This window comes from Oxyura jamaicensis (assembly GCF_011077185.1).
Source record: "Oxyura jamaicensis isolate SHBP4307 breed ruddy duck chromosome 9 unlocalized genomic scaffold, BPBGC_Ojam_1.0 oxy9_random_OJ106694, whole genome shotgun sequence".
NCBI classification, from domain to species: Eukaryota; Metazoa; Chordata; class Aves; order Anseriformes; family Anatidae; genus Oxyura; species Oxyura jamaicensis.
The window spans coordinates 3,455-27,256 of record NW_023304200.1 but is presented as its reverse complement, the minus strand read 5'-3'; the positions used below and the strand labels follow the sequence as shown (position 1 = coordinate 27,256).

The window sequence follows — 23,802 nt, the reverse complement described above, 5'->3', positions numbered from 1 at the left end:
ATACATGAAATCTGAATGACTTCAAAACCATATTCTGGTGCTTTCTCTTGCTTCTCAGTCCACTATTGTTGTTCAGACAGTGTATAGAGCACTATATCAAGTAATTGGGTATTATCTTCTGGACTGTAGTTCAGGCACTAAAAATAGCATATTAGTGACCACTTTGTTCCATATGCCTCTTCTTTATGAAAGGAGCAAGCGGCACTTCTTTCAGGCTTTCCATGTTGGAATGTTAACTTCTAGCAGAGGTGCTGTTCTTTTTGTGGTGAAAGCAAAATACGTATGAACTGGATGTGATTGTTGCTTCCATATGTTGTAAAACTCATTGCCACATGATTATTTTCTGTCACTAGGCTCATACTTGCAAGTTCAGACTGACATGGTCTCCACTGCTGTTGTTTGACAGCATTGCTTTGTTGTTCTACTGTTCTTTATCCTGTGCTCCAAAAGACTGGGCAGTGCACGTCTCTCATTAAGACAACCACCAAGTGGGCCTCTGTTTCCAAGGGTAGCTGATGATTTTGGTTTTCAGCTAGCAACATCTCACAGGAGTCTGAATATCACAAATGATAAGCAACTGCCTTCCACAAATCATGCTCAGATAAAGCGTATCACCTGGGCCTCCAGGGATTAGGAACCCAAAATACCTGGTCACTTTTTGAAAGCTCTGTGTTGTCCACAATCAGGTCGGTGATCTTCAGGAGGGGGCAGTGGTTTCTATCTCTTGCTGTGTAAAAGGACCAAATGTGGTCCTGATAAGATGGCTTGAAGGCCTGTTTGTCTGGAGAGTCTCTTCCAGTCTACCCCTTTCCATTCAGTTACTGGGGGACCCCTGGAACACGCTTCTATTCCTGAAAGCCCTGCTGCTTAGTACCCCACTCCCTTCAGCAGCAGCCAGACAGGTCCAGCTTCTGTGTATCACTGCAAGGTGATCTCTTTTTCTTACTGCAGATGTTGAGGAGGATGACCAACTGACAGTAAAATTGCTTGGTACTGATGAGCCCTTGGCTTTGTTATTGTGGTAAAACATACATCATTTGACAGCTGCATGTGCATGGAAAAAACCATAGATGATTAACGGTTTCCTGTCTTTTCTTGCTACTGATCTTCTTTGCTATGACAGATGAGACTCAGATGTCTTTTTTTTTTTTTTTTTTTTTTTTAAGAGACAGAGAGAGGAAGGGAGAATATTTAAACTTGTTCTCACCTAAGTCTTTTATGTTATCCTAAGGACCTTATTTCTAGTAGAGATTTTTTTTTTTTTTTTCCTGAATTTCAGCTCTCCTAAAATGATCAGCTCTGCCATTCAGCTTTGAAAGGGAATGTATATTTTTCCCTTCCTGGATTTTTTTTTTTCCAAAAGGGTCTAATGCTAATTTTACTTATTCAGAAATTAAAATAGCAAACAGTTTATATGAGGTGTTGATAATTACCTATATTACTGTAATGCTGTGACAGATGTTGGCAAAAAGAAGCAGAAAATGCCTACAGCTGTGCACTCCATGACATCCAGTTTATACTCAGACAGAAGGCTAACAGATGTTCTGAACTGTCACTTTGCCTAAATGTTTTTAAAGTCTAAGGACCTGCTTTATAATTCACTAGGGCCTCGTTTGGTTTCATAGAGGTCCTCAGAATTCCCATCTGTGACAATTAATGTCGAAGACTTTTATAAATCAACCCCTGTCCTTATAAGCCCTCTGCAAATAGATATTGTGTAACTGTATACTCCTGAGACGAGACTTCTGTTTTTTGTAACCTAGTTGTGAATTTCTACAACTTGTATATAACGTAACTCTTGTTTTGAGCAGAAAGAGAACCAACATGGGTACAGCTAGAGCAACAAAGATCGCTGATATATGTTGGACTGACCTCAGAATACCTGTGTTAAAGTAGTCTTTATTCTGTTCCCAAATGCTATGGTCATTTCTAAGCGGACTTTAAAATGTAATAACTTCCAACTACTTACTCATTTTCCCAAAGGAAAATATGAATCTTGGTGGTATTAAAATATAGCACTTAAACAAGTATGTTCAGCTGCCAGAGATATTCCTATTCCTGGAGAATATTCTTATTCAAAAAGAATGAAATTCTATAAGGGAGACTTTAAAATATGATTCCAGCTTTATGTATTAAATTATTTCAAAATGGAGATGTTGTAAGAGTGACATGTACGCAGTGTGTGCATGTAAAAATCTGAGATTTAAAATAGCCTTCAGTCTTTAAGCTCCACCCAAGATTTCCAGCATACCTTTAGATAAGCAAAAAATGTCTCTGCTAGAAAGAAACTTAACACATTATTGATAGTTGTCATTTATTTTTAAACACTGGATTCCTGTTGTACAGTAGTTTAATAGTTTAAACATTGTGCTAACATAATCAGTGTTTGGCCTCTTCTGTTCCCCAATCCTGTATAGAAGCAGAACTCCAAATTGTACATCTTTCTGGGTTTGTTTCTAAATTACTCCCCACACTTAATTACGAGGATGAGAGGGATGCCTTATTCCTCTTTGTTATAGGCTAAGCTCTCAGTAATCCCAAACAAAAGAGCCAGTTCTGGAAGATATAGGATTTGCTAGCAGGATTATGGTCTCATAGATAATGATGTGCAGTCAGCAGAAGCGAAGCTTTATTTTAATTCAAATAAGCTAGTAAACAAACCACTGACAAGTCTGCTGGTGAGAGTAACTGGCTTCTGTTGCCACATTGGCAGCTAAATTATAGAAAATCTATTATACCCTGTTCACCATATGTTTAATTTAATACAGATACAAATTAAACTATCCACAGTGCCTATTAAAATAACAATACATATTTTTTAAATATATGAATGTTTTAAGATACATTCTACTGACCTTAAGAAGGGCAATGCTGATTTGGGAGACTACAGCAAAACACATGCTATACTCAACAGATTCTCTTCAACAACAGCAGTAATTTGAAAACCTCAGAATATTAATAGTAGAGTTTTGTAAAAGATAATGAGGTTAATTGGGGTGTTCTACCTTCTAAACGTCTGCTTTTACGCATTTCCCTCCCCCTAGGTTCCTGGGCCTTGGATTTGATAGAAGTGGTTGATATCTAATCTGTTGTACACTTTTTAATTCCATGCCAGATACAGTATGAGTTGTTTGCCCTTTTCCTGATGCAAATAGATATCCCTCATTTCTGCATATTCTCATGTATTAATGTATTTTCAAATAGCTGTAACCTGGATTTTTGACCTGTTGGGAACATTGGAGCTGCTCCTCTGTAATACTGGTGCAGGGTTTCAAGTTGTGTAAAGGGATTCCTACTTCGTATCCACGTTATTCAGAGGGAGAAGTGTTGAGCACAATGTGTTGTGGTCCACTCTGGACCCTGATTGCCATCTTGAGTCCTAAAATGGCTTTTTGTAAGGGTTTCTCTAAATCTGGGTGTTTCTAAACAAGCTGAACATAAGGTCACTAAGTCTCTAAGTTACTGCAGGTAATGGGGATAGGTGCTAAAGGTCAGCAGGTGTTACTATGGTGAGGTGGCAATGATGATGGACTACCTGAAAACATACAGAAACCATAGGAGAAAAAAAAAAAAAAAAAAATACTCTCCAAATTCACCTTGCATCTTAAGTGATTGATTACAAACAAGTGCCAGGCAGAACATTACCGGTGAAGTGCTTTCCAGACTTAGCTGGGAGTCTCCAGCCAAGATGAGCTTTCTCCTTTCTAGTTCCAGGCTGCTAACAGCAACAAGAACCATGAATGAAAACAGAAGTTTTGGGGTGGTTTGTGGATTGCCACCTTGCTCCCCAGTAACATAATCAGGATTTAGCATTCAAAATGATGTTTCTCTCATCATTTAAAATGTAAGAACACATTCATATTCCATGTGCATGTGTGGAAGTGTGTGTGTAGAAAGGGGCCTCAGGGTCCTGTAAATGCCCAGTATTACATGCCATGTATTTGTGTCAGGCATTAGATTGTATGCTGGCATGCAAGTAGTGTGTAGCCTGTGCATGGGTATGGGAAGCATTACTTACTGCGTGCACATATATGCATGTAGTCTGTAAATTGTTTTAAATTACTGTTGTTATTTGCCAAAAGATTTTCAGAATCAATATCTGTAATGTGGACATAACATACCCAGGAATTAATTAATTAGTTATTGCAAAGAAGTTTAACTTTGAAAAATTCATCTTATCACGTAAAAGGAGTCCAACTCCAGAGAAAGTTGTAATCTAAAGAATTGAATAAAGGAAGGTATCAAATCCTAGGGATACTTGGGCAAAATGCTGACAGGATATTACTAGCTCTATACTTTCTCTCCTTTTTCGAGGAGAAATGCATCCTTTACCATGTGGTCATCCTTCAGGAATGGCATATTTGGCAGTGCAGCAATCCATTGCAACTGGCAGCAAAAATATTGTAGTAAATGTTGAAGCAGTAAATGAAGAGGTCTCTTACAGCAATCATGAAAAAAAAAAAAAGTCAAAAAATTTTCAATTTTAAGAGACGTGTGAAGTTCATACATCCATTTCTGTACAGTGAAAGGCCTGCGTGCTGTGCAGACCCGCAGCTCTTCATGAGCCGCTTTTGTAAAGTGAGTGCTCTTTGCTTTTAAATAACTGGAGTTTTTACTATCATGTCCCAGGACAATTAAATAATAGTAATAAGAATCTATTGGGATTTCACAAATGTTTTCCTAACACTTGAGAGGTGGTGGGAAGCCTCTCTAACCTTTCCAAGGACTGTATGATCTCTGTTTGGACTCCCAGCCCACCACAATCCACGCCCGTGGCTTTGGGGCTAGAAAAGCCTGGAATTAGTTGAAATGGAAGCGAGCTGTGAACTTAGGGGCACCCCCCGCGCGGGCGGAGCGGGGCACGGAGCCGCAGCTTCCCTCCGGTGCCGGGGGGATCCCGTGGGGCTCCGGTCCCGCGTGGACAGCCGGAGGAGGGCTGGGGACCACGGGGCGGCCGGGGGGGGGTGCTCCATGTGCCACAGCCCGGGCAGCGAGCGCGGAGCTGCTGGCGGGGGCGAGGAGCGCCGGCAGCAGCCTGGTTCTTGCTCTCGGCTAGAGCAGGGCCAGTGCTTTCCCCTGGGTGGGAGCCCCCAGGTTCGGGAATGATTTGTGCTGGGGGCACAGCTGGGGAGCCCTGCACTCAGCCCCTCTACGAGAGAGAGCCTCTTGGCAAACTCCTTACGGGGCTTTTCTGGTCGGATTGCCAATGTAGAGGTGTAGATCTTGCTCGCAGATTTGGAGGGATCTGATATTTTATCTGTATTGCCAGGAGCAGACTTATTTTTTTTTTCGCCTGAGTCTAAAATGACTTGTGAATGCCAAAATCTGGGACACTCAATTTCCCATCTCGTGGGACCGCTTTCGGGACACAGCCTTAAGTATATCGAAGTATATCGGTGCCCGTGCGTGAGCAAAACCCTCTGCGGAGCAAAGCGAAAAATGCGAGTTGAGATGCGAGTTTTTTTTAGAGCCCTTCCAACCTGTGGTTCATGATTTTTTTTTTTCCTTTTTCTCCTCCTCTAGAAAGTCTTAGCCATTGATACAGCGCGTTAGAAAGTTGCAGCCAGCCGGTCCCACGCACTGATGATTTCGTTTCCGGTTATCTGCAAAATGAGCTTTAAGCCAATTTCGTGCTTCAGGCTAAAGAGAGGGATTCGTATTTCCCTCCTAGATGCGTGGCATTCCTGGAATCTCTTTGTCAGCTTGCTGTAGGATGCTGCTGAAATTTGCCTGGAAACTCTCCCCAAGATTTGTATACAGCGGTTAAGAACGACGTAAAATTTCTGAGCCATCGGGATGCTTTGTTTGTGAAAAAAAAAAAAAAAAATCATCTTTCCTTCCTAGGTCCGTATTAAACTGTTCAGAGTCTGGTTCACATTTAACCCAAAGAACCTCTATAGGTAGCAAAATGCGCATTTCCTACTAATCCCTTTCCTTCACTGCTGTGAGTAATAAAATACCTCCTCAGGAGAAGCGGGACTTTCTTCCCCAGTGCCACCAGTTTAGGCAAGCACTTTCACGATTTCAACTTTGGCACGGTTGGATCTTTTATTCCCCCGATTTCATTTTTCTTTTTCCCCTTTGCCTTTAGAAGCTATTGCAAAATGACCGGAGGCTGCTTGAGCCCCGCAGGTGGAGGTGAGCTCCGCCACCCTCCCCGCAGGCGGCTCTTGGAGGGAAGCCTGGCAAGGGAAGGAGCCCCCGGCCCTTGGGAGTGCAGCCCCCCTGCGCCGAGCCTGTAGGGTCGGGGGCCGGGGGCTGCCGTCGGGGGACCGGAGGGGTCGTGGGGCTCCGAGGCGCCTCGCCGAGGCTCCCCGCACCCTCCCCGCTCCGGCGGGGCGAGCCGGCGCGAAGATGTTTATCCTGAGATAGAAAATGGGTTGTTGAAAAACAAGCCATGTGCAAATAGTTTAATTTTCCGTTTTGATGCTTATCTTTGTCTCCCGAATTTCATCGGAGAGGCTTTAATTGGCGTGTGGGTAATAGTTCCTAAATAATCCCTTATTAGATGACTTCAGACGAGTTGTGAACCAATAACATCTTAGTCCCAAAAGTGAAAGTAGAATTTGAAGGCGCGGGTCAGTTTTTGTCAAAGGGCTCATTTGAGCATCTTCTGGTTTGCTGAAAAAGCTAATTAAAGAATGTTTGAAGGTTAAAGTCATTATTCCGTGCTGTTGTCGTGCTACAAGTGAGCCGAGTTTTGTGAAAACACAAAGGGCAGAAGTCACAGAGGTGGATTACTGTCAGTCCCGGCTACAGAGGCACGGAGAACTGTGGCATTAATTCCTATAGAAAGGTAGACAAACACAGGCAGTGACTAACAACTTCCCGCAGCGCCCTATTGTCTAAGCACTTTCTTTTGCTTTGGGGCTCTCTTCCAGTTGCTACAGCCGCAACCAGATCCGACCCCTAGGTACTGGGGAGACTCTCGGCCGCTCAATTCTTGACCCGCGGAGCAATTTCCAGCACAGAAATAGCTGCGGCTCCCGGTCCTTGCGCCCGGTGCACCCTTCCCTTTGAGCGGTGCTAATTTATTCATGACTCGGCAGAAAGTTAGCAACGCGCAAGAGCTCTGCCGCAGCCCGGGGCACCCTGGCAGGCTCGGGGCTCGCTCCCCAGGCTGAAGCCCGGACGCTGCGGTGAGGGGCGGCGACGCCCCCGACCTGCGGGGACGCTTCGGGCAATGCGCACCGAGTTTGGCTGCGGCGCGCCCCGGCCGCGGGGGCTGCGCGCTGCGGGGGCGCAGGGACCCGCCCGCGTTCACACGCCGGGAAATCCCCGGGGCCGGTCCCTGGGGCCCTTCGCCCCGCTTTGCGCCTTTGTGTGCGTGTGTGCATGAGGGCAGCGGGCTGCGAAGCGGCGCGCACAAAGATAGGCGCAGGCACCGCACGGGAGGGTCTCCTCTGCCTCGCTTCTCCAGCGCTCCTTGCCTTCGCCTCGGAGCCGCGGTGCCCCGCTCGTTCCCAAAGTCTAGGTTTTTAGGTCTGGCTCCGACCGCAGATCTCCCCAAATTCAAAGAAACAGATGTTTGGGCCGATTAAGGCTGGGGCGCGGGGGGAGGGGAGGAGGGAACCCTGCAGCTGCAACTCAAAGAAATATATTGATAAAATATTTCAGTAGTAATAAATACGCGGAGATCAGCTCGACCTTGCAAGGTCTTTATTTTAATTCCCCCCCCACCCCCCATATATTAAAATCTTTATCAAACGTCTATTCTATGGCTTCAATAAACAGAACCCATTACCTCACGGCAGCTTTTGTTGGCCTGTATACAAGCGAGAACAAAATGGTTATTCAGGAGAACGCTTTCGATTTTTATTGTGTGTAGTATGCACAAAGAGCAGTGTTATTGTATTAAAAAGAACCATCTGTAGCAGAAACAATGGCATCAAATTATCTTTGAATACCCACTGCAAAAATATAAAGCTTTTTTATTATTCTTCTGCTGTACGGTGGGGGACAGAGAAGTGACTTTTTTGTTGTTGTGGGTGCATTCTTATAACACACACACAGAATCAACCATTTGGATTTTTTAAGCCATAAACGATTTTTTCCCCTCTTGTTCCAGGGACTGCAGTTAAAAGCTAGGGCTAGGATTTGGAGGATGTGTAGGCAAATGGAAGGAGAGCCGGGGGAAGAAAAACCGAAATGGATTCATTCTCCGTCCTGGATGGAGGAGGAGAGGAGAGGAGAAGGGGACGTGCGAGCTTCCTTCAGCTGCCTCTGTCCGGTGAAAAGTGCTCGAAGCCCCGGGGCTGCCTTGGGCTCAGGAGTCCGCGCGGACTTTCGCTGTAAACTGCCAATCAAACTGCTAACTAGCCACCACCCTGCTCTGGCACGGACATGTAAGTAGCTGCAGCCCAACTTTGACATTCACACTTTTTCCCCCCTCCTCCCCCGTGACCTTTAAAACGATCGAGAAACCCGGCTCCCACCTACGACCCGCCGCTCCGAGCTGGCGAGCGTGAAACTCGGGGAGCGGTGCGCGCCGGGCGGCTTCGGCTTTCACCAAATTTCAGCGGCAACCGCTTGGCGAGCGGAGCTCCAGGCAGGAGCGCTGCCTCCCCGAGCCTGCCCCTTGCCCCGGCTCTCACTGCTTCAACCGGGGCCGGGGTTATCCCGCGGGGAGAGCCGCGGAGCGCGGCCGGCACCGCGGTGCCCCCATCCTGCGCGGTGCCCCCATCCTGCGCGGTGCCCCCATCCTGCGCGGTGCCCCCATCCTGCGCGGTGCCCCCATCCTGCGCGGTGCCCCCATCCTGCGCGGTGCTGATCCCGCAAGGCTCCTGCGGCTGGGGCCCTCCGCGGGGGCGGCTGCGGGCTGGGGGCTGCCGCCCGGCCGGGGCTCACCTGGGCGCGCAGCGGCGCGCAGCGCTGGCGCAACGCCCGCGCAACGCCCGCGCTCTGGCGCCCCCTGCCGGCTGAGCGCCGCGCAACCCGCACCCGCCCGCTCCCCGCCTCCCCACGCTCGCCCGGGGAAAGCGGGGCGGCCGCGGACATCGCCCCCCCGGCGGCTCCTGGGCTGGCAAGGGGGGGTCCGGCCCGAGGGGAGACGCGGGGCGAAGGGGCCGTGCCCCGGGAAGTTGCGAATAAATCGCGACGTGTGACTGCCGCCGGCTAACGGTGCCTCTTGACGCACCGCAATTTGGGCCGGGGAAGATCGATTTTGACGTTTGGGCTCATTATAATGCCATTTAAAGGGAAGCTCTTTTTAGTTACAGTTAGCAAAGTTGAGGTTGGATTTTCTCCCCCTCTTCCCCTCCTCTTTTTTGGGGGGTAAGAATTTGGTAGATAAAGGTTAATCTTGGGCTGAATGATAGAGCTGTGATTGACAAGAGAAAAGGTGTTGAGGGCAGGTCGAGCTGTCTTATTTACAGCCCACTGCTTGCTATAGAGCCTTTGTTAGGACTGGAAAGCTAATTTAGTGCTGATCAAAAGCACCACAGAGTTAAAGGACTGGTAATGACTGCTAATTTCATTTCAGCCTCATACATCCCCAACTGCTGTAATTAAAGACGTGCTATTTAAATACAGGTGAAGAGTTTTTGTAGTAGGGGGAAAGTGGGTAGCCGGTTACAATTTGATTTATGCTTAATATGGTAAAAGACCGGCGGCTGCTGCCTGGTTTTGGCGGCGGGCCTTTGTGCGGCACCCCGCCTCTGCGGAGCCGGCCCCGCGGGGAAAGGGGGGCGCAGCCCGGGGCGCACGGGGAGCCGAGCCCCGGGCTGCCGGGGGTCGGTGCCGCTCCTAATTGTTCCCATCGAACAAGCCGGCGAGCCCTGGGAGAGCCAGGGAGAGGGGAGACGGAGGGGCATGTGTCAGCCTTGAAGTGCCTCTGCGGAAGCTCGGGTCCTCATATTATTATTATTTTTAATTAAATTATTTTACCACTCCGCGCCTGGTTCGCTGGCTCCAAAGCGATGTAATTTCACGACCGATATATAACAGTTTCTTTCTGGGGAAACATCAAAGGATAAAAGCTCTACGTTTTCGTAGTTGGTTAAAATTGATACAAAAAAAAAAAAAAAAAAAAAAAAAAAAAGAATTTAGCCTTTAATCTCTTTTTATCCCCCAAGACTGAAGATCTGTACTCGACCCCGCTAAGCTCCGGGCTCCCCCCCTTCCGGGGCCGCGGCGGGCGGCTGGCAGCTCCCCCTGTCGGCAGCGCCCGGAGCCGCCGCTGCCCGCGGAACTTGCGCGGCTCAAACCAGCGCGGGGAGCGCGGCACCGGGCGAGGAGCGGAGCCAGGCGGTGTCGCCGAGCCGCTGGGCTTTGTAAGGCAAACTGCGAAAAAAAAAAAAAAAAAAAAAAAAAAAAAAAAACCCAGAGAGCCCGGCAAGAGATGCGCCTCCTGCCCGAGCTGCTCGCTCTGCAGACGGACGGATGGACACGGGGAAGATGCCACCGGGCTGTAGCTGCGCCCTGCTAGGGAAGGCCCGGCTCCGGCAGAAACGGCCGTGCCTTTTGACCTGCTGCTGCGGGACCGCCTGTGCTCTGCTGGCCAGCCGGCGTGCAAAGACCAACGCGGGTCTTGGCAGCATAGGGCTGAAAATTAAAAATAAGGGTGGCCTTTTCCTCCTGCCCAGCTCCGGCGTGCCGGTGCGGCCGGGATAAATCCCAGCCTGCCGGAGGCTTGGGTTGGTGTTTGCATCCCAAGTGGTCCTAAAGGAGTCGGCACTGACAGATGCCGCTTGTGAGCAGAGGGAACGTTTCCGTTTCGTTAGGGTGAAAAGCGTCTAAAATGGCATGTGGCGAAACGCGGAGCTGTAAATCGTCTCCCCCCGTCCCCCCCAAAAAAGAGCAAAATAACCCCCCCACCCCCAATTCCTGGAAAAGGAAGGAGCCTTGTCTGGAGTGAATGCTTGGAGTGGGGTTTGTCTTCCTACTGAGATGACAGATTGAAAAGAAAGCCGGGTGATATAAATCGATTAGCCAAAATACGTGAAGTGCTGCGTTGCCACCAACTTTTGAGGTGAATTAGGTGAATTATTTCGGAGGCACCTGCACAGCTCCGAGGAGCGCATTTAGCGGCTGTGTCCGCGCGTTGCGGAAATGCCGAACCCACTTTGTGCGTCTTGCGTGCGAGGAGAAACGCTAATGGAAACTAAATTATTTCTGCTAAATTGGAGTTATTTTGTCTCTCCTGTTGACAGCCTGGACGCAAGTCATAGCACCGCAATTTTTCTATTAAATGAATCCCACGGCCGTGGGTCTCACAATAAACTTTTCACTTTAGAAATTATACGAACGGCGTTTTTTAAGGATTGTTTGTCGCGCTGAGTAGACTTTCCCCATTCTCTAGGTTTGATCTCCGCTTGAGACTCTTAATAAGGCAATTCTGTAGTAAGAGCGCCCAAACTAAAGACATAGCATTTTCTATAAATAATAGCAAAAGCCCTGCACAGATTTCCTGCACAACGGAATTCCCAGATTTCCTTTACTGTTTCTTTAGTTGGCGTGCGTTGGTATATATAACTCCGAAATTAAGCAAAAATATACATCTGTATAGATCTGTCAAGCGAGCTATAAACAGAGATATTATATGTCAATTACTACAGGAAACGGAAAAAATACAGAGCAGTTGGTACACCCGTTTTCACGTCAGAAGGCACCGCACAAAACCGCAGTGACTCCTGGCGAAGCGTGAATGATTAACTCAGATCCAGGAGCCGTGCTCTTGGTGCTCCCCTTAGGAACAACAGTTGTGAGGGGGGCTATAAAGAGGTCGTAAACCCCCCTTCCCAAGGGTAGAAGCTGGCACAGAATGTCGAGGCTCCCGAGTGACAGCTTTAACCAAAATGCGCCTTTTTTCAGGGCTGGGTTCGCAGCCCGGCGGTACCCACGGGAGGAAAGCGGGGGCCGCGGCCCGGCGGGGCAGACACCTGGCAGCGGGGTGGGGTCAGCCCCGGGTTCCTTCTCTCTCCTCTCCACCCGGAGGAAAGGTGCATCTGCAGCTTACTTCGCTCTTTTGGAAGGAAAGATTTTGGATGCCGCTATTTCCCACAGCTCTTCTCTCCAGAGCAGCGGAAGGGGAGAGTCGAAGAAACAAACCCGAAAAGCGACCTCAAATACTAGTTTTCGGAGCGGCTTTTCCCACTTCTCCCCTCCTTCCCCCCCTGCCCCTCCGTGGCACCTGGGTGCTGCGAGCACCCGCCTCCCGCAGCGCTGCCTGGGCACGAGGAGCCAAGGGAAGGGCACCTCCGGCGCCCCCCTTCGCCCCGCTTTCCTCGGGCGGCAGCGTGGGCAGAAGCCCCGCTCCCCCGGGATGTCCAGGCAGAGAGGGCTGCGACCCCCCCTGCCCCAGCCTCGAGGGCGCCAGGTCTTCGTGCGCCCCCAAAACTTGTCCTGTCCCCGCGGGGCGCACACGCATCCTTGGCCTATGGCCGGGCGCAGGATGCAGGATGCTGGTAGCATCCCTTGAGGCACCCTCGGCTCCCTCCCGGGCTCCCTCAGGTCATCCTTGGGTGGGGGACCGTGGATAGACACATGGGAAGTGGTGGAGGTATTATTTATAGCGCCGTCTCTCTGCTCCGATTAAGCGCCGTCTAAATATGAATTCACAGTATAGACAGCTAGTCTATAATTTGAATTAAAATCCCCACAACGAGCCCGTCACTGGAGAATTCTGAAATCACAAGCCTAAGTTGACACAATGAGCCCATGGTGTCAATAAACCATGGGCGAGATGGAGAGATTGTCACTCCAGACCATAACAGTTCTGAAAGTGTCATTACCGTCTGTCCTGTCAATGAGCTCCAAATTAAGGACTATGAGGAACAGCGAGATAAAAGTCACCGTCTAGGCTCCATTATGGGCGATCGTGTCAGTGATCTGAGGATCGCTGGAATGGGATTGCTTTTTTCTTCCTTTTTTTTTTTTTCTGTATTTTTTTTAATGTACTTTTCAAACCATTCCTCGAGATTCCAGGGTTTGAGGTGCGCTGGGGAGAGGAGCAACCTTGAAGCACCCCAGGCTCTGCCTCAGGCGTTCCCATTGAAAGTGCGAGCGCTTCTTTGGGAAACATTGTGAATTCAATGGAGGAGCCGGAATAATTCCATCAAAACTGCTCTGGGGCCAAAGAGGACTTCATTTGATTTGGGCGACACGTGTGATCCCATGAACAGACCCATTTTAACACCATTTTTTTTTTTCTTAAGTCAATACAAAGGTGGTGAGGGGGAACAAGGGAAATAAAATAGGAACCTCAGCTTTAGCAAAAGACGACACGTTTCTGTTTAAGATAGCACCTTCCAGGCATTAAAACTTTCAGAAAATGTCCCAGTCTCTCTCTTCTGCGAGCCTGAGAGAGTTAAGGGGACTTACTCAGGAATTGGAAACCTTCAATTCTGGATTTTCGTGCCTTTGTGGGTTTAAGCAAAGCAGTTAGCGTTCTTCAGGAGGGGTTTTGTGTTTAATATACATGAGTTCATTCAACTACAATGGGAAAAGAAAACTCATTTGTTCTTATGAAACTAGGAAGGAAAGATAACTTTAAATAGACTGCCAAAAAGGATCCTGCTCAAGGGGGCTGCCTCCCCGGCAAAGGGCCTACTTCCAACTGTAATTTCACCCTGTTATGTTGTGCAGTAATTCCCGGGTTTATCCTCGCCACTGGTGCTTGATTTTCTGTTTTATTTTTAAGGTCATGTAAGAAAAAATAACGGTTTCCGTTCTGCTCTCCTCTGGGAAGGAGGTCCGGGGAGTGGTATTTCAGAAACGTGGAAAAATCGCAGAGAGTTTGAGGAGGCTGTTGGCTATTTATGAAGAGTCCTGGAAGCGTGTTTGGACAAACGGCTTCTCCGTTTATTGAGAAGCCTTTTGAAAGCGACTTTGAGAGGTGCTGTGTGTACGTGTCAGTCGGCTGTTCTGTTTATTGTGTACGAGAAACTCGTCCCAGCATCTGAGGTTTATTATTATTATTATTATTTAATTTCGCTTCTCAAAGCACTGAAGAAAGGTGGAGCCGGTTCTTGTTTTTTCTTTTTTAACCTCGCTACGCTTTCCTTTTTTTTTTTTTTTTCTTTTTCATTTTTCCCCCTTTTTTTAAATTTCTTTTCTATTTCTTTTTTATTTTATTTTTTTAACGCCCTGACATACCAGCAGCAGAACGCCCATGCAGGTGGCGGTCGCTGGGCGGGGACGTGGCAGAGGGGCCACTCGGAGGGCACACCGCTCCTCGTCGGTCCCCGCCGGCACCTTTCGGTCCCCGTCGGTCCCCGCCGGTCCCCCGAGCATCCCCGGGAGCGGCGGGGCCGTGCGCTGCCGCCCTGCCGCACGTGTGCTCGCCCCGCGGCTGCCTTAGGGAGAAGGAGGATGAAAGGGGTCGCGGAGCTCCCTCCGCATTCCCCAGCTTTCAAGGGTCCTCAGAGCCCTTGAGGGAAATTATTGGGCGAAACTGGGGCTGGATGCGGCCGTGGTGCCTCGCCCCCCTCGACCGCTTGTACATGTAATGCCACTTCTGAGAGCGACAATCGGGTTACTTGCTGGACAGGCAGGGACAAAAAGCAGGTTAAACCGTTTTAAATAATAGTAAAAAATATATATATAAACGCAAGCAGAGTGGATTACGCTTGCCCCAGCACCTCGGGTCCCCAGGACTCCCCAAGTGGCCGCCCCTGCCCCTCGGGCCCCTCCGAGAGGGGTGGCCCCGGGCCGCCGGGCGGGGGGCGCAGGAGCCCCGCTGGGGTGTGGGGCCGGCCCTGCCCCTCGGCCCTGCGAACTTGGAACTCGTGAAGTTTATTTGAGCTTATGCTTTGTTGCTTTTTTTTTTTTTTTTTTTTTTTTGGTGTTGATTTTTTTTTTCCAGTGCCCAAGGTTGTCGCTGGGTCTGCGCCCGTCGCTGTGCCAGCTTGCTTTGGCTGAGCAAGTGGGGCGCTTCTGCCACTGCCGAGAGGGCAGGGGGCTGGAAAAGGGGCTCCATACCCACTCGATTTCATTTTATTATTATTATTGGCATTGGAGAGTGTTTCTACCCACGTTTGCCGCGGGAGAGTAGCACAAACCCACCCTGTGATTTCTGAAATTCCCCAGGAATGGGAAATTTGGCTTTGGCTTCGTGTGTCGAAACGTCCTGGGCGAACTTCGGCTGCTGAGCTGCTGCAGGGCGAGAGGGGGAGAGGAAATTTCTCTGCGCGTTTTCGTCTTCGGATTTTTTTTTAACGTAATGAAATTAAAACTTTTGGAGCTCACAGTTGACATTTTGCAGAAAATTGAGTTATCAAGGCAGTAATTATTTCACAGGGAGATAAAACTCTCATAGCCCTAACTGTCAAATAGGGCCCTTTTCAGATTTTAATTACAAAATAAAATTAGTCTGCTCTTCCTCGGAAGGGTTTGTGAGTGGCTAAACAGAGCTTTCCCCAATACTGGTGGTCGTCAAACTCTGCTAATTAGCAATGCTGAGAAATTCCAGTTAACAAGGACATTCTCTAAGTCTCTGCAGGTTCCCTGCCGTTCGCCTTCATTTCCATAAGAAGATTAAGAGTGGAGGGGAACACACTCAAATGCAGATGCAGAAAAGAAGCGTTTTTAACAAGCATCATAATAGTAAGATGCTTGGCTAGTTCTCACCTAATTACTGCAAGTTAAACCTCTATTTGCAGCTAAGGACAAAAAATGGAGCTGCAATCTTCCATCTCCACAAGACTGCTTAATAGTTTGCTTTAGATTGGTTACTAGCAGGTTCAGAAAAAATAATATGAAAATGTGTATATTCTTTCCGATACAGTTAACACGATAGGTTGTATCCTCAGGGCTTTTAGAGAAATCGGCGGTTATTAGAACAATAAATACACAAAATCCAAGTAGTTAACATTCATTTTCTTTAAAGAAACTCATAACCTGGAAATAAGAGTGCATGTGCCGTAAAGCCCATCACTGAGAACATTTGCAGACTATTTGTTTAATGTGAGCACTTTTCATTTCCATAAATTATACCAAAGGCAACGATTTTTTAAATCCACTCAGATTAAACCATCCCTCCGCAGGCCTCCCTTTCAACGTGGCTATATTCTTCCGCAGAGTGCTGTTGTTATTGTCATTAATACAGAAAACCGGGGGACAATTTCATCTTCCTTATTTTCCAGCCAGCAGCCCAGGCTGTCCGTGCTTCCCCGGCCGTGTGTCCTTATCCCCAACCCCACGCACCCCAGAGGAACGGTAGAAAATGCCCTAAAGGAGCTGTATCGCCCTCACCTTCTTTCCTACGGCGTGTTAGTATGTATCCACGCCGGATAGATAGTTTATTGCATCGATAATTAAAACGGTTAATTAAAATAAAGCCGTAAATACTCCCCGATAACACAATTGGTAGGCATTTCCCAGCCTTTATTCGGAGGATAAATGCAATTAGGAAGGGGCCAGGCCCCGTAAGGCCCCCGGCGGGCACAGCGCGGCCCCCGCCGCCCTGCTCCTGCGGGTCCCTGCGCTGCGCACCCCACGCGGCAGTAGCCGGAGCCAGAGCCCCGCTCTGCCTGTGCACCACCAAGCCTCCGGTATCACTTTATTACGCTGAACAAACACCAAAGCCACCCACCCCACCCCCTCTTTTTTTTTTTTTTTTCAATGTAATTATCCCAAAGATTTTATTATTATTATTTGGCATGGCGTTATCAACTGCCGACCCGAGCATAAACAATAAGAAAGTAAATAGTCGCCGTGCCCTCAGGAGCGGCCGGACAATCAGAACCCCTTTACATCCCTCATCTCGTAATTTGCACCTATTTTTTTCGCCGCTTTAACCTATCACTTATCTACCGGCTCTATCCCCATCTCCGAATTAAACGCATTAAACCCGATAGGATTTATTTGCATAATCCCCACACGCAAAGATGGCACGGAGGTTGTTCAGTAGGATGATTTGGAAGGGGTGTAATAACTCGGGCCCTTCCCAACCCCCCTCCTACCCCCCCTCCCGGGCATCTCTCGGGGCCGGGTGGGGCCGGCAGGGGGCGCCGCAGCGCCGCGGCTGGGACCGTGCGGGGCGCCCGGGCGCGGCCCCGGCCCCCGCCTGCGGTGCCCGGTCCCGGGGCGCCCCCTGACCCTCGCCCCCCGGCCCGGGGGCTGCTCGCACCCCCGGGGGAGCTCCCACCTCCGGGAGGGGCAGCCCCAGCCCCGGCAGGTTGGAGGAGGAGGCGGCGGCGTGGGTAGAGCGGGGCCGGCGTGCGGCTCCCCCCCGCTCGGCGTCCTCTTTTCCCCTCCTTCCTTTGTCGTCAAGTGCGTTTTAGCAACAAAGATCCCAACAAGAGAGTGGAAGTAAACTTAGCCGGGGCTTTGTGCGGCCCCGTGTAGCGACAAGAAGAGAAACAAAACTACCTATTTGTACCGCCGGGCGCGCCCACCCAGCGCCGCCCGCGCAAAGGGCGCGGGGCAGCCTTGGGCCGCCGCGGTCCCTTCCCCGCCGTGTGTGCTCTGCGGGGGGGCTTTTGGGGTTCCCCCCCACGTTGTCCCGATTCCCCCCGGCACCGTGAGGCCAGAGGAAGGGCTCGGTGCTGCAGGCACGGAGGGGGCGCATCCCGCGCTGTGCGGAGCGGCCTCGGCTCCCCGGCGGTGAGGCAGCGGGCGGGGGGCTCCGCTCCTCCGAGCACCCCACGAGTGGGGAGACCCCGGTCCCACGGGCGGGGCGAGCGTTGCCCACGCGGGACCCCACCGGTCCCGGGGGGGGTGCTTGCAGCGGGGCGTTTGGGGCCGAGGGGAGGCCGGGGCTGGGGGGAGGCTGGGGGGAGGCCGTTCCCTCTCCGCGCTCCCCCCACGGCTTTTCCCAGCCTCAAGCCAACACCAACTTGGGAAAGGGGGAAAAAAAAAAAAAAAAAAAAAAAAAAAAAAGTCGCAACAATGCTGTTTACCCACTTCCTCCAAAAGGCGTGTGTGACCTGTTGCTGGAAGGGGAGCTACAAAGGCTTCCCAGTGGCTGCCTGGGCCGCCTCTGGGCCCGCCCCCCCCCGCCGAGCCGTCCCGGCGGCTCCGAGCCCCCGCCCCGTTTCATGCAAAACCAGGGGTAGAGACTTGTCCTCAGTGGCGGAGCCGCCGAGCGCTGATTGGCCGGGGCGAACACATTTATTCCCTGACAAGCCCCCATCACATGGATGGTTGTCTATTAACTTGTTCAAAAAAGTATCAGGAGTTGTCAAGGCAGAGAGAGAGAGTGTGTGTGTTTGCAAAAGGGGGTAAAGTAGTTTGCTGGCTCTTTAAGACTGAGGTGGAGAGAGAGAGAGAGAGAGAGAGAGAGAGGCAGGCAGAGAAAAGGGAAAAAGGAGGAAGAAGAAGTTTTTTAAAAGCAAGGCTCCGGCGGTAATAATAGCAGTTATTAGCATTATTAATCCATCAGCGAAGAGGAAGATTCTGATCGTGATCCAAGTGTGGTTTTGGGGAGTCCCCCTCCCCCCTTTCATACCCCTCCCTAGGAAAAAAAAAAAAAAAAGTCCGGCTTGGGACTTTGCTGCCGCTGCTCCTCGCTTCTCTGCTCAAGGCTGGTTCCAGGCAAAAGTAGTTTGAATGTACAACATGATGGAAACCGAGCTGAAACCTCCCGCCCCCCAGCAAACTTCGGGGGGAGGCACAGGCAACTCCAACTCGGCCGCCAACAACCAGAAGAACAGCCCGGACCGGGTCAAGCGCCCCATGAACGCCTTCATGGTGTGGTCCCGCGGGCAGCGCCGGAAAATGGCCCAGGAGAACCCGAAGATGCACAACTCCGAGATCAGCAAGCGGCTCGGGGCCGAGTGGAAACTTTTATCCGAGGCGGAGAAGAGACCCTTCATTGACGAAGCCAAGCGGCTCAGAGCTCTGCACATGAAGGAGCACCCGGATTATAAATACCGACCCCGGAGGAAAACCAAGACCCTGATGAAGAAGGATAAGTACACGTTGCCAGGGGGCTTACTGGCACCGGGCACCAATACCATGACGACTGGGGTAGGGGTTGGGGCCACCTTGGGAGCTGGGGTGAACCAGAGGATGGACAGTTACGCGCACATGAACGGCTGGACCAACGGAGGCTATGGGATGATGCAAGAGCAGCTCGGCTACCCGCAGCACCCGGGCTTGAACGCGCACAACGCGGCGCAGATGCAGCCCATGCACCGCTACGACGTGAGCGCCCTGCAGTACAACTCCATGACCAGCTCGCAGACTTACATGAACGGATCGCCTACCTACAGCATGTCGTACTCCCAGCAAGGGACCCCGGGCATGGCCCTGGGCTCCATGGGCTCGGTGGTCAAGACGGAATCCAGCTCCAGTCCCCCCGTAGTCACCTCGTCGTCTCATTCAAGGGCTCCTTGCCAAGCTGGGGACCTTCGGGACATGATCAGCATGTATCTACCAGGTGCTGAAGTACCAGAACCAGCTGCCCCAAGCAGACTTCATATGTCCCAACACTACCAGAGTGCACCTGTTCCTGGCACAGCCATTAATGGCACACTCCCTCTATCACATATGTAAGACAAAGGGGCTGGGGGGGCGGAGGGGCGGGGGGGTGGGGGGAGGAAAACTAAACAAAACAAACAAACAAAAAAAACTTTTATTAGAAATTCTGGACTTTTTTTTTTTTTTTGGACTATTTTTGTACAGACAAACCCGGGGGCGGGCCCGGGCGCCAGAACTAAAACCGACGAGGAACTTGTATAGAGCTTGGAGGGGAAGCAACTACACAAAACTTTTAAAAAGTTCTAGTGAAAACGGTAGGAACTTTGCAGAAAGTTTGCAAAAGTCTTTACCAATAATATTTAGAGCTAGACTCAAAGAGCGAAGAGGAAAATGTTTTAATATTTGCAGGCAACTTTTGTACAGTATTTATCAAAATAAACATGGCAATCAGAATGTCCATTGGTAATATAGAGAGGAAAAAAAAAACAAACTCGAGAATTTGCCAATTATTTTTTAAAAATATAGTCTACTTGGAGCATTGTGGCTTTGGCAGCTGAATTTATAGCAGCTGCGAGAGGAGAGGAAATTATTTTACAGCATTTGGACATTTAAATTGTTTTAGAAATTGTACAAAAGGCAAAAACGGTAGGACGAGTACTTGCGAACCATGGGCTTGGTTTGCTGTAAAAGGGCAAACGTTTAGATGTATTAATTTTTTTTTTTTTTTTTTTTACTTCTTGTTAAAAAACAAAAATTGCCATGCAGGTTCACACGCCGTTTGTTAATTTATAATAACTTTTTGTTTCCAGACTTCATCCTGTTCAAAGAAAAGAAAAAAAAATACCAACCTGAAATTACTGTGTTTGAAATATTTTCTTATGGTTTGTAATATTTCTGTAAATTTATTGTGATGATATTTTAAGTTCTTTTTTTTTTCCTCATTTTCCGTAGTTGTATTTTAAAGATTCGGCTCTGTATTATTTGAAATCAGTCTGCCGACAGTCCATGTATATATTTGAACTAATACCATCCTTATAACAGGTACATATTCAAGTTAAGTTTTTACTCCATTATGCACAGTTTGAGATAAATAAATTTTTGACATATGGACACTGAAGTTCCGCTTGAGTCTTGGATTTATTTTTGCAACGCAAGCTGGTTTTGGTTTTGTTTTTGTTTTTAATAATACATGCGAGAGAAGCTCTCCCGGGGGCCAACCGAGCATTGGAAATAACGAGCATTGTAAATGTAGGAGCGTGAATATTTGTGTGGGTAGCGAAGGGAGAGGGAAGGTGCAGCAGGCGGGACGCGGCAGGTCCCTGGGCCAAGCTCAGGGGGCCGGGGCCGCTCGGCTCCCGCTGCCCCCCGGGGCCAGTGGCGATGCCGGTGGCCACTTGTTGCCTGCCTCGGGGCCGTGCCCGAGCCGGCGGCTGCGGGACGCGGCGGCCCGGCCCGCTGGGCTCGGCCAGCCGGAGCGTTTCTGTCCGTCCCCCCCCCGTGTGTCCCACTCCGTGTCCCCCCCCCGTGGGGAGCTGCCTGTCGTGGCCCCCCGAGGCCGGGCTGCCGGGGGCTGAGTGCTGCCTTTGTTCAGGACTTACTCAACTTTTCCTCTCCTTGCTCCGGGGCAGCGCAGGAGGAGGTGAGAGGTGGGGGTGGGGGGGCTTGGCTGGGCAAAGGTAAGAGGCGACAAAAATGGAGTAAACAAACAGAACAAAACTAAACCAAAAAAAAAAAAAAAATCAAATGCCGGAGACTTTCACGTTATATCACAGCCCTTTCTTGAATCCTATTTCTTAAATTGCCAGCGCGGTGTAGCCCCAATTCGGACAATCTCTGCAGCCGGTCACAAGCCCCAAAGAGAAGCGGTGGCGCCCGCCAAATAGGAGGAGAGCTCCGCCAGCCGTGCCAGGTAGAGTTTCACTTTGTACAGTTGCAACCGCAATCGCCGAGGGGCCGCTCCGCGCTGCGGCCCCGGCCGGGCAATGGGGCGGTGGGCAGCGCTGTGGGGCAGCCCCGGTGGCAGCACCCCGGCCCCCCACCCCCACCGAAATCCCCAGCGTTTATCTGGGGCTGCTAACGCGGCTGGGGGTTCCTTTGGGAGACACGCGTAAGGAGATGCGATAATAATAATACTAAAAACCACAATCAGCTGGGAGTGGGGGCCCTGTGATTGCAAACTGGTCGCGTCTGCTGGTAATCGCGTGCTGTGCGTGGAGAGAAAAGGATGCGGTGGTTCGCTTAGGCAAGGCACAAACTGGGCACTCTGGAGTGGGGGCAAGTGTTGCTCAGTTTTTCTTGCTCGGATTTCTGGTCGGTCCCTGGATTGTGCTTTAGCTCAGGGAGGAGGAGAGAGTGGAAAAAACACAAATAATGTTAGCTGGCTCGTTTTGGCTTTTTTTCGGTAGAGCTATTTCCTAGGCTTAGTTCTGGCCTTCCTACTTGAAGCCTGGTGTCCAGATGAAACCTCAGATTGCCAGACCAGGAGATGTGGAGTTTTGCTCGCTGTCTGTTTGTGTAGTTTAGCTCCCTTTGTTCCTTTTATTTCTGCGCCGTCGCGGTACTTGGGCAGTAGAGCTTTTATTACAGATTCCCAACATTTTCTATTTCTTTTACATTAATGCAACGAGTAAAATATTATTTTTTTTCAGAGCTGTGCGGCGTTTGTAGTGCATCTAGGGATTATTCACGTGGTAACGAGCACACATTCCCGCTCCTGCTCGCCTCGCTGAGAAAAGAGAAGTGGGAATAAAAGCCCAATCGATATCGCGATTCCATTTTTTAAGGGGAATCTTAGCCAATTAACAGCAATAAAACTTGGGCCCTTTTTGAAGTGCTAACTAAAATATTCGAGGGGGGTAGTTGGAAATGTTGGTCCTTTTACGATTCGCATAGGGAAGGCGAGGTAATACAATTAAACAAAAGGCACTAAGCCACATATTCAGGCTTAGTGAATTCAGCAACTTTTTATATGGGTAATTTGTTTAAGCTTAGATTTCGGAGTATGATGTAAAATATATGTTGTTGAAACCTGATCTCCCTTGGACAGATTCCTTCCATCCATCCATCCATCCATCCATTTATGCGCTTAGAGAGGATAACCCAAGCATTTTACAAGTCCAGCTGAACGATTTGATTTTTGAAGTGTTACTTGGAAGAACGCCATTGTCCACGGCTGATTTTAAATTCAGCCCATTAAGTAACCCCATTTACACCTAAGCCGTTGTCCCGGGCTGTCGTTTCTTGCAGCTGAGATGGGTAGCAGAGCTCGTGGATTTGTTTTTATGCTGGTTATTGAAGCCCTTTTGGGTTCCCCCTCGTGAGAAGCTGTGTGCTCCATGGTGGGGTGATGCTCTGTTCATGAGCGGCAGTGTTAATGTTTCGCTAACCTTGTACAGAGCCGAAATGAACCCGAGGATAAGATTATGGTTTCCCCTGTGATTTTTGTACGGCTTTTTAAGGACCGGGGTGTTAAAATATTTTGCGGAACTGGAGAGGTAGATTAGCAGGGTTTCTTGCCAAAGCTGGGAAGCTGGTATTACAGCCTGTCCCAGGGGGAAATCGCTCACATTAACCACTAAATGAATATTTGACAAGGGCTCATTCGGGGGTATTATTACTACAAACGGGTCCCTACTGGACTTTCCAAGGGTCAAAGAGCAATGGTTCAATTAATTATTTAGACGGTTAGTAGATTTGGTTGTAATAGCCGGACTGATTTCTGCAACCGACAGCTTCTGCCGGTGGAGACCCGCCGAGCGCCGCTGCCCGCAGCCCTGCACCAGCCGCCGGCCGGCAGTGACGGGCGGGCGACTGCCGCCTGCCCTCGGCCATTTCTCGGCTGAAAACCTCTTTTTCTGCTCGGAGACAACCTCCAGGGCCGTGGGAGCCCTCGAGGCTTGCGGAGACCCCCGCAGCAGCGCGTCGTTGCTCAGGATTAATCCCTTCTCGCCTCCGACGTGCAGCAGCCCCGTCTATCTGGCTCGGCGTAGCAGGTAGATAGCTGAGCGCTTTAAGTAGTATATAATGGAGGTCCCACTGAAGGCAAGAGGCCCATTACTGATAGGTGCGATTAGATACACTTCACTTATTTAAAGCCCGATCTAACTCAAATATTAAAAGCTCCAGCGGGCTCTAGTGCGTACGGGATTTCCGAGGAAGCTCTCGGCCGGCGGGGGAGCCGCTGCCGGGCGTGTTTGCCGGCAGCCAGCCGCGCCTGGCACTGGCGTTCCCACATTTTTTGTTGTTGGGGAGGGGGGGGACGGGACGAGGAAAGGGAGGGTTATTTTGTTTAATTTCTACAACAAACATGTCCGCAGTAGTAGATACTAAAAAAAAAAAAATGTTGGGAGTGTGCGATTAGGTGACAATAATATATGTTGAATGAATAAGAGATAAGCTGCAAGGGGGGAGAGGGAAGCAGTAATTACAAACCCAATTCAT

General features: G+C 49.8%; 1 protein-coding gene and 1 long non-coding RNA gene across 2 annotated transcripts; both read left to right on the top strand.

Annotated features, from left to right (window-relative positions):
* Nucleotides 1-7,566: 7,566 nt before the first annotated feature.
* LOC118157718 lies at nucleotides 7,567-10,039 on the top strand. Its single transcript, XR_004746709.1, has 2 exons — nucleotides 7,567-7,984; nucleotides 8,069-10,039. It is a non-coding gene; the product is annotated as an uncharacterized LOC118157718 (long non-coding RNA).
* Nucleotides 10,040-17,721: 7,682 nt separating this feature from the next.
* Nucleotides 17,722-20,479, top strand: LOC118157717 (transcription factor SOX-2). Its single transcript, XM_035312169.1, has one exon. It carries the CDS (start codon nucleotides 18,490-18,492, stop codon nucleotides 19,435-19,437), a length of 948 nt encoding a protein of 315 aa, XP_035168060.1. The 5' UTR covers nucleotides 17,722-18,489; the 3' UTR covers nucleotides 19,438-20,479.
* Nucleotides 20,480-23,802: the final 3,323 nt, after the last annotated feature.